The sequence below is a fragment of the Corvus brachyrhynchos genome, unplaced genomic scaffold, assembly GCF_000691975.1.
Source record: "Corvus brachyrhynchos isolate BGI_N302 unplaced genomic scaffold, ASM69197v1 scaffold67, whole genome shotgun sequence".
In the NCBI taxonomy this organism is placed as follows: Eukaryota; Metazoa; Chordata; class Aves; order Passeriformes; family Corvidae; genus Corvus; species Corvus brachyrhynchos.
Window position 1 is genome coordinate 66,136 of NW_008239114.1, and position 10,570 is coordinate 76,705.

A 10,570-nucleotide genomic window follows, 5' to 3' on the forward strand; every position below is an offset into this window, starting at 1 on the left:
TTAGGAAGGTGTTAAACTTAAAAGCGGAGTTGGCGCTTTCCTGAAGGGTAGATTGCCTGAGATCGCACGGTTAAATGTTAATTAACCCTTAGCTGCATGCCTGGAAATGAGCTGAGCCCGGCACCCCCCGGGGTCCTCTCGCCACCTCAGGGCTGGATGGGGTTATTTTTCCTCCTTCCTTTCTCTTCCCTTCCCCCTCTTTACTATTTTTAACTGGAATTTTTGTTTTTAGCCAAAAAATAAGCCCTGGTTTGCCAATGCCAGTTTTTCCACGCTGGTTTTGAACAGGTGACGGTTCCTCAGGTGTTTTCTCTGTTCCACCTAATGGGTTTAGATGGGAGTTGTTGAACTCTGTCCCAAGGAAGGCAAATTAACCCCTCCAGGAAGGGGATAGACGTGTTAGAGAAGGGATCTGCTCTCCTCCCCCCAACTTTATTCCATCTCTCTCTTTCTCAGCAGGGGCGATTTTCTTTCTTCTTCTTTTTTTTTTCCTCCTTTTTTTTTTTTTATCTCATCCCTTCGCCTTTTCATGAGACTCTTCCAAACCTACGTACCTGTCCTTCTGCAGGATAGTAGCCCTGCCCCGACCCCGATCCCACCACCGGGCGCTGGGAAGAGTTTAGCATAAGGATTTCTTTTAAAGCCCAATATGACAGTTGCTACTGGAGATCCTGCAGATGAAGCTGCAGCTCTTCCCGGTCACCCGCAGGACACCTACAACCCTGAGACCGACCATGAGTGCTGTGAGAGGGTGGTCATTAACATCTCGGGGCTGCGCTTCGAGACGCAGCTCAAGACACTTGCCCAGTTTCCAGAGACCTTACTAGGGGATCCTAAAAAGAGGATGAGATATTTTGACCCTCTCCGGAATGAGTATTTCTTTGACCGGAACAGACCCAGCTTCGATGCGATTTTGTACTACTACCAGTCCGGGGGGAGGTTGCGGCGGCCGGTCAACGTGCCCTTAGACATCTTCTCCGAAGAGATCCGCTTCTACGAACTGGGGGAAGAAGCCATGGAGATGTTTCGGGAGGATGAAGGCTACATCAAGGAAGAGGAGAGGCCGCTTCCTGAGAATGAGTTTCAGAGACAAGTGTGGTTGCTCTTTGAGTACCCCGAGAGCTCAGGCCCTGCCAGGATTATAGCTATTGTCTCCGTCATGGTGATTTTAATCTCCATCGTCAGCTTTTGCCTGGAAACGTTGCCCATTTTTCGGGATGAGAACGAAGACATGCATGGCAGCGGGCTGAGCCATCCCCCCTACTCCAACAGCAGCATGGGGTACCAGCAGTCCACTTCTTTCACAGACCCCTTCTTCATCGTGGAGACACTTTGCATCATCTGGTTCTCCTTCGAGTTCTTGGTGAGGTTTTTCGCCTGCCCCAGCAAGGCTGGATTTTTTACCAACATCATGAACATTATAGACATCGTAGCCATCATTCCCTATTTCATCACCTTAGGGACAGAGCTGGCCGAGAAGCCGGAGGATGGTCAGCAGGGCCAGCAAGCCATGTCCTTGGCCATCCTTCGAGTCATCCGCTTGGTGCGGGTCTTCAGGATCTTCAAGCTCTCCCGGCACTCCAAGGGGCTGCAGATCCTGGGACAGACTCTCAAGGCCAGCATGCGGGAGCTGGGCCTCTTGATATTTTTCCTCTTCATCGGCGTCATCCTCTTCTCCAGCGCCGTCTACTTTGCCGAGGCCGACGAGAGTGAGTCCCAGTTCCCGAGCATCCCCGATGCCTTCTGGTGGGCCGTGGTTTCCATGACGACTGTTGGCTACGGAGACATGGTCCCCACGACCATCGGGGGGAAAATAGTGGGTTCCTTGTGTGCCATCGCTGGCGTATTAACGATTGCCTTACCCGTGCCCGTCATAGTGTCTAACTTCAATTACTTCTACCACCGGGAGACCGAGGGAGAGGAGCAGGCTCAATATTTGCAAGTAACCAGCTGCCCAAAGATCCCCTCTTCCCCTGACCTAAAGAAAAGCAGAAGTGCCTCTACTATTAGTAAGTCTGATTATATGGAGATTCAGGAAGGTGTAAACAATAGCAATGAGGATTTTAGGGAGGAGAACTTGAAGACAGCCAATTGCACCCTAGCTAACACAAACTATGTGAATATCACCAAAATGCTAACCGATGTCTAGTCGCTAAAATCTAGTCCCGTATTTAAAGCTGAAGTGGAACAATTGCAGATATTGAGTGCTGCTCTGCATTGTAGTTAATACAGTATTTTCTACGGTGTATATTTGGTTCTGCATGGGAAGCAATAGCTGTGTAAGTGACTTTTAATCTTTGATTTCCACACCGAATAAGCGTCCGTGCAAAAAAACCCAACAAACCCAAACCATTTTGTTGCCCTTCTCCCATCCCAGGCTCGTGGGTTTCCAAAGATACGGAGGGGACGGGCACTTCGAGCAGCGGGATGGGGATGCAAGGGGCAGGTCCGGGCCATCCCAGGGTGCCACGAATCCCGGTCCCTGTCCTGGGTGACAGCCAGCTTCTAGGCACGGGGAACAGCTGGGAAAAGTCAGGCAGAGCTTCCTGAAGGGCCGCTGCAGGTGTGGGGCCGGATTGCTGGAGGGCTCGAGTTCCTGCCCCGGGAAAGCCAAGCGCGAACGCGTCGCCCGGCTCGTGTTTCATAACTGAAATGCTGCATGCTGCAATAGTTTCAGCCACTGCAGTGTGCCAGTGTGAGGCCCAGGGGAGGGATAATTAGTGTGACAGCACATTATTTATTAAGTCTTAAATTTTCTATGCGAGGCATCGGGAGGGACGAGTAAATAAATCAAGAGCTTGGAATTTATTTATTTATTTAGATGACACTTCCATCATCAATATTTCCAGGATCACCAAAGACACCTCCACTGACACATTGAAAATGAGTTGGAAAAAGCATCTTTTTTTATATCTATATATAAAACTGGAGCAACTATGCTGTGGCCTATAATATATTTATACTGCAGTGAAATTTAACCAGTAATACAGTACAGCTGCATGGATATTTGTTGCATGAATCTGAATATTTAATACACACACAAATATATATTTTCTTAGTAGACTATACAGTATTCATGTTTATAGTGTTTATAGATTCTCCAGTGGCTCGAAGGAGATTCATGGGAGTTTAAAAAATCTCCATTACAGTTAAAAACCGGATGGGGAAGGCATGTGCTGACAACAGTTGGATAGATAACAGGGCAAAGCCTGAGAGATAACAAGGCAAAGCCTGAGTGTCCGAGCATCCAGACACAAGAGCCAACGAATGCAAGCCAGGGAAGGTGAGCTGGAAGTTGAACACCTGCGCTCATTATGGGGCGAGTAATTAGTCATTAATCCTGGTGTCAGGAGCAGAAACCGCGGCGGATCGGAGAGGGCACGAGGAGCAGGTGGAATAGCAGGTTCCAGCTCTCCTGACTTGTTTGTTCAGCAGTTTTCAGCCTTTCCCATAGCATTCCCGTGTGTGTGTGTGTATAGATATTTAGAGAGCGACTACAGGGCCGAATCCTCAGCAAACAGAGCGCTCGAGGCATCGAGGACTCCCTGGCTCAGGGCTGCTGGGATGGTGGGACATGGCCTGGAGCAGGGTGACCTGTCCCTGGAGCTCATGGCATCCCCGGGGCAAGGTGCGTTTTGGGCTTGAAAGCTCCTTTTCAACCACGTAGAGCCTCAGGGCTGGGGGTTTATTCCTTTCTGATGGAGCGGGCACGTGCTGAGGTGGGCTGGATCTGAGCTGGCACCTCTGAGCCTTTGCTTTGCCGTCTTCCAGGGTGTTTAGAGTGGTGGGTCGAGGTGCAGAGAGCCCGAGGTTCTCCCTCTCCCTCATCCCCGGTGTTATTTGGGGATGGGTGAGAGCTGTTGATCCACGGGGAATCTCACCTGCTTTCCCCATCCCTCTGTGGGTTTCCTTCTGTTTTCCCCATTGCTGACAATCCCCAGGGAGAGGTGCCCTGTTCCTCTTCCAGGTCAGGGGAGATGGATGAAAATCCCTGCCAAGGTCATGGTGGAGCAAAGCCTCCCTGGGCTGTGGAATGGGGTTCAGTTGGGGTGAATTTGGGCTGAACCAGGGCACGATCAGCCCTGAAATATTGCAGAAAGGGTGAGCACAAGGAGCTTGGCGAGGGGTCAGCCAGACCCTTCCTTCCTCAGAGAGGAAACCCCTGCTCCTGACAATAATCCAACCGGTGCTAAAGTATCTACAGCAATGGCTCCAAACGCTGCTCCAGGGCAGGATCCATCTTGTGCTGATGGGGCTCCTCTGGGCCAGGTGGAATCACTCCTCACTTTTATTTGATTGATTCATTGATTAATTGATTCAGGCCTGGCTATCATTATTTCCAAGTGTCCATGGTTTGTGCATGGCAGTCCCTGCTTCTGCATGGGACAGAGGACCAGCAGCACCCATGTGCTGGGGTTCAGGGGTGTTCAGGTCCCCGGCCTGTCTTTAATTGGATCTCGTTAATTGGGAGCCCTGCACTCCCACTTTGCTGTGGCAGCTTGGGAATGGGAGACACTGAAGCCCCTTCACGCACACACACGAAGAAGCCAGCGCAACCAAAAGCAATAAATCTTGAGTTCTGAAGCTCATCCTGTTGGACGGGACAGGGCTGGCGAGAGTCGCTGGCTCGGGCACGATTCCCAGGGCTGTCATCCAACTTCCATGGATCCGGCTCGTGGTGGGTCCGTGGGGACATGAGCTCGCATGGGGGAGCTGCCTGATGTGCTGGGATGCTGCTCGCCCACCTCTGGGCGCCCTTTGCACCAGGGGATCCCATTCCCACTCAGGGTTGAGGTGTTTTGCTGGTGGTTTTGCTGCAGGTGTTGTGGAGGGTGCTGGCACTCGCTGACACTTCGTGAAGTGCCTGGTTGTTTAACGCCCGTGGGCCTGGGGTGGTTTGGGGGAGCGTTGGCCAAAGCATTGGGTGGGGGTTGTCATGGTTTGGTGAGGAGGAAGGTGAGGTTTTGTGGGGTTCTGGCCACGGTGTTCCTGTGGCCTTTGCAAGGCTGGGCAGGAGGGGAGAGCGGATCCGTGAGCAGGATCCAAACTTCCAAACCCACTCTCCAAGCCGGCGGGTCCTGGCTGCCTTGGGAAGCTCCACAGTCGCTCAGCAGGGGCGAATGGGGACGAAGAGCGAGAGGCCACACTCCTGATGTCACTGACGTGCCCCATGGTGGGGGCCAGCACAGCCCATCCCGTCCTTAGGACAGATCCGGCACCTCCTGCACTGACCCTGGCAGATGCTCCTGGGGAAAACGAGCCCCGGTGGGAGAGCGGCTCTGGGCTGCCCTTGTTTGGGGCACAAGGAAAATGCCCAGGATCAGCGCTCAGATGTTTGGCTCAGGGTGGGAAGGGTCGGCGAGGGCCGTGCCTGGGAGGGATCTGTGAGCCCCCACGGAGCAGAAGGGTCCAGATTTCTGCCTCGCACAGAGAAACGGTTCCCCTATAGCTTTTAATGGGATTTGTGCCTGCAGGTCGGAGCTCTAGTGCTATTTCTAGCTTTGCTTCTGACTCACTGATGTGATCTTGAACCAGTTTTTCAGGAGGAGACTGTGATATTTTTTTCTTTTTTTTTCTTAATTTTTTCTTGAGGAATTTGGTTTGAGAGACTCTGGGCCTGTTTCTGTGGAGATGCTGAGCATCCCAATCTCCTCCTGCCTCTGAAAGGTGCAAAAATGAGCTGCAAAGTGGCTCAGACTGGGGATGCTAAATTAGGGACTGGGGAAGGGGAGGGTCCCAGAGCTGTGTTGGATTTCATCAGACCTCTAAACAGAGGTAGTCTGGTTCCTTTCCTCCTCATGAGGAGCCATTTCCCTCTCTCCAAGGCTGGAATGGAGGACTGGAGCTTTCTGGTCTGTGGAGGTGCTCCTGGCTCGGCACCCGGAGGAGGCAGCGCCTCTATTTTAGTTTTAGCCACTGTGCCACAGTTTTGGAGAGATGGAAAGCTGCGATTACAGGGCGGGTTGTCTTCTAACACCCAACCTCGTGCCCAAGCCTGCAGGCCGCCCATCAGCCGTTTCAAATCTTCCAGAATATCTGCTGAGGGCAATGGGGTGAGGCTCGTGTTCCAGCTGGATGCTTCCAAGTGATTAGGAAAAAAAGATCTCTCTGGAGCACTGTGTTTTATTGGGAAAATTAATCTCTGCAGCGACTGTGTCAGAGTCCCACAGATTTGAATACTGAGCTATAAGAAGAAAAGGATCTCTGGATTGGCGTTATGAGAGTGTGGCACGTGGGTGTATAAATACGGGCATATTTGTGCATAAATACACAGAAGGAGAGAAAAAGACAGAGGAGGAGGAGGCATTTCAGGAAGGACCTCGCTTTGTTATCAGATAATTCCTGGGTCAGCCCTCGAAACTGCTGCCAAAGTCTTGTAGCTTTTCCAGAGCTTGCAATACACTCGGGGATGGGTGCAAGCAGAGGAGATCTGGATCTTGCCTTGGGAGCGGGAGCATCCTGAGGCATTCAGCTCCTCACACCCCTCTGCGAACAGCAGCTCTGCAGTGTCTCTGTTCCCAGCCCCAGCTCCCGGCTTGGGCCAGTCACGGCCATTTCTGTGACTGTGCAGGGAAAGCCAAGCAGAAGTTGAAGGGGTTTGGTGGAGATGCAGGTGCTGTGCTGCACTGCGTGGGGTTTGGGGTTACCGTTTGTAACGGTTGGGTTTTAGGTCTCTTAAATTATGGTGACTTTTGGGTCCCAGTGTGGCAGGTCCTGCTCTGGAGCCAGGGTAGGTTTATCACAGAATCCCGGAATGGTTTGGGTTGAAGGGACCTTAAAGCTCACCTTGTTCCACCCCTGCCATGGGCAGGGACACCTTCCACTATCCCAGCTTGCTCCAAGCCCTGTCCAACCTGGCCTTGAAACCTTATCTCAAGATCTTTACCGTGAGACCTCATCCCGAGGTCTGCATCCCTGGGGGTAGTTCTCCATGGGAGTTATCCATGGTGGTCACCCATGGGAGCTGGTCACTGTGCTGCCAGGGTGAAGAGGCCTGAGGAAAGGCAGACTTGAGTCAACCCCAAACCATTTTGGTTTGCACTCACATTAAGGCTGTGGCTCTGTCCTCACACCCCTGGCAGTATTTGACCTCCATGTGACACATCCCTTGGTCCCTCCTGTTGGGGACCAGCCCCTGCCAGGGGCCCCAAGGGGGGACAAGGGTTCCCCCCAAGCACCAGCCACTGCTCCACCCTTCCCCAGCCCTGCCAGCACCCCCAGCCTCGGTGTCCCCACGATGTTTCTGCATTTGGCTGCCCAAAGTTCACCCCCCTGCTCAGACCCGGCAGCTCCGACCCTGCTGCATCCCATCAGGGGAAGAGGGCCCAGCCCAGGGGTGAAGCAGCCCTGGGAGCACAGCACTGATTTACACCCCGGGGACAGGATCCCCCAGCCCAGTTGTGTATGATGAGAGATAAATCCCTTATTCATGTTTCTCCTCCAGAGAGGGGGTGTAGGAGCTGCTGGACATTGTGTAACCACACCGGGTCCACACACATGGACCCACCACATCTCCTCCCCAGCCCTGCCTGGCTGTCCTGAGCTTGGGGTTGGTCTTCTGGGGTTTGGTTTTTTTGATGATTATTATTTTTTATTTTTTTCTGCTGCCTATAAGGTGTAATTATCCATTTGCACTTGCTCCCTCATTGTTTGAGACTGTGCTCTTGTCCTCCAATGTCATCCCCGAAGCGCAAGGGGAAAAAATGGGTATTGGATCAACCCTGCATGTGGTGCCTAATTTGAGCAAATCAATAGGAAGAGGAAATCCAAGAAGGACTCATCCTAAGGATGCTGGAGCTGAACCTTTTGTTTCCATGGTTACGGGAGAAATGGGACCAGGAATGGAGAGAGGCCTATAAACTGTTAAAGGAGGACTCGTGGGAATTTCAAGTCATTTAACCATGCGTTTGCTAGACACAACTTTAGACACCAGCTGGATCCGAATTGCACAGTGTTTATAGAAATTCCTGCTTTATTGACGGCCGGGGGGTGCGTGGGAAGGGGCAGGGGGCCCCCGAGTCAATAAGGCTGCCCGTTGTATATAGATATACAGAGCTGTGTACATACATCTCCAAATGAGCATTTGCTGTCTGGTTTATCATCAGTGTATATAATTTATTCTTCACAGAGTATCACAATTTTTGTAAATATCGGCACTAATTAAGAGAAAATAAATATGTATATTATTGAGGAGTTATTTTGATATCAGTTCTGTGGAGGGTGGGAGAGGAAAAAGACAAGTAATTATGTTGTTGATATGTTTTTCTCTACAACTAAACCCTCTGTGAGAAGAGAAAGAAACAGCCTGAACCAGGGGAAATCAGTTTGTGCTCCACCATCAGCCAGTCTGCAGGGGCAGAGTCCCAAAAACCCCTGGGAGGAGGAGCTGATGGGTCTCAGTGATGGACATCGGACACGCTGCGTGGTGTGTACGGCATTCCCACGGGAGTTGCTCCCAAAAAGCTCCAGCAGCAATGCCAGCGGAGGGGAAGGGGCTGGAACCCGGGTCAAGCCCATGTTCCCCATGGTTCCCCACTCCTCCAGCTTGGATATCAGCCACATCCACGCAGGTAACAGGGAATGGGTGGTGCTGCAGATCAATCTGCTCTTGGGAAACTTGTGGGCACCCAGTGGATGGTTTTTGAAAGTAAGTGATCCCTCTTGGAAGAGGGAGAAGCAAACACACAGGGATGGTGCTGGTAGCACATCGTCCGTGGGATTGTATCCCTGGAGATGTCTCCTGGTAGGATCTCCAGAAGGAAACAGGGATGGGATCCCTGGGATGGCTTCAGCTGTCCTTGCAGAGGAAGGGTTGGTTTGTCTATCCCCAGGGAACAACTGCAACAATATTTTCTCTTGCTCTTTCATCTCCTCTCCCACGAGCACCTTGGGGCAGCAAAGAGCAGGGAGGGTGTTCGGGGCCCTTGGTTCTTGTGGTTTGGGGTTTGCCCGTTTGCTTGGTGACTTTCACAGGCAACGTGGCTGCTGCTCTGGGCTTCCCTTCTCACGGGGAGAACCCACTCTGTGCTCAGAGGATGGAGGTGAAGTGCAAGGAGAACAAAGAGATTCTCCTTCTCCCATGGATGGGTTGGTCCTGCTCGGCTCTGGGACATGGCACCACGTGGTAACTCAGGGGTTAGTGCCAAACCTCCTTCTCAACCACCCCAAACCCCTCGTACTGGTCATGGAGGAGCCCCTGGTGTGGGGCTCAGAGTCAAGTCTTGGGTTCAAGCGTCACTGTGTGAGCCAGGGGATGTCACGTCCCATTCCGTGCCTCAGTTTCCCTGTCTGTAACACAGTTTGCTAAGCTGGACACAGCAAATTGCTAATCTTAATTCTATATTAGGACAGTGAAAATGCTCAAATGGGCGGCTGAACCCATGGATGGGTCTTGTTGGGGGCAGAAGAGGTGTTCAAGAGCAGCCAGTTATGAACATTTACGTGTGGAAAGCCACTGGAGTGCACAAAAGGTAACAGAAGTATTTATGAGCACCGCACCCTGAGGGAAGTGTCACACCGTGAGCTGTAGAGCTGAGTGGAGGCAATCCCCAAACTGGGCCACTCTGTGCTCCTCAGCCCCGTTTCCAAGCCCAGGAGAGGCTCCAGCTGGCTCTGGCAGATGCTGAACCCTTCCCTTATCGGAGTCCTGTTGGCTTGTGGGCTCATAAATATCTAAGCACAAAGTGGTACAAGGAGTTTGCAGCAGAGGCTGCTCTGCACGGGCTCTCAGGGCGATGGCAGCGGAGGCTGCGAGGCAGACACCGTAATTATTTTAAATTGCCGGGCTGTCAGCGTGCGGCACCAGCCCAGCCGCGCTCCGAGGATGCGGGAGATGCCATCAGGGGTGTGCATCCTCCCCCAGCCGAGCTGCTTGGCCTTTTACACCGTTCAAAGAGGCCAGGAGAGGCTGGGAGAATCACCCAGCGAGGTGGAGACCTCCCCGCTCCCAGACAGCTCTTTCCCCCCCAGATCGGCGTCTCCCTGCTCGTGATCCCGACTGCGGCGAGCGGCCGATCCCTGCCGAGCGCAGCCTGGCTGGTTCTGCTGTGCTCACTGACCTACTTTCTGCCACTTTCCTTGCCGAGTGTCGCCTCTCTGGCAGCCAAAACCCCACAAAACCTCTCACGGATCCGCTCTGGAGCTCACAGAGACCCCCGAGGTGGGCACGGGGCGCTCCCCACCGCGCATTTCGCAGGAGCTCCTCTCCCTGCCGAGCGGCTCAAGCCCTCCAAATCCTGCCCATTTCCATCGAGGAAGGACAGGACTCAAGTGCCAAGAAAGCACTACCTCTGCTGCTTCTCCTGGAAAGCTCGGGATGCTCAAACCCCATTACAGCCCATCGTGTGTGCCCCAGAAAAAGCCCTCCTGACAGCCTGTGAGCAAACCTGCTTCCATTTGGCAAAGTGGACACTCGGATCCTGAAAGCAGCTCCTGGGCCGGAGCTGGGAGGAGGCCATTAACTAAATGCTGAGAGAGGGGAAAGGAAAGTGATCCCAGAGCCAGGGATGCTGCCGCCCTCCCGGTGGTGCTCTGGGGCTTTCTGGGGTGGTGGGGCTCAGATGGGAGCTGG

General features: G+C 52.8%; 1 protein-coding gene across 5 annotated transcripts in view; it reads left to right on the forward strand.

Annotated features, from left to right (window-relative positions):
• The window catches only part of KCNA2 (potassium voltage-gated channel subfamily A member 2), a 10,720-nt gene extending 2,527 nt beyond the window's left edge, over positions 1-8,193 (forward strand). For 4 of the 5 annotated variants that reach the window (XM_017739852.1, XM_017739849.1, XM_017739853.1 and 1 more), the window contains one exon: positions 457-8,193. In XM_017739852.1, coding sequence (XP_017595341.1) covers positions 650-2,149 — 1,500 coding nt within the window. In that variant the 5' untranslated portion in view covers positions 457-649 and the 3' untranslated portion in view covers positions 2,150-8,193. The remainder of the gene's footprint in view (positions 1-456) is intronic. The other variant, XM_017739850.1, reaches the window with a different exon arrangement.
• Positions 8,194-10,570: the final 2,377 nt, after the last annotated feature.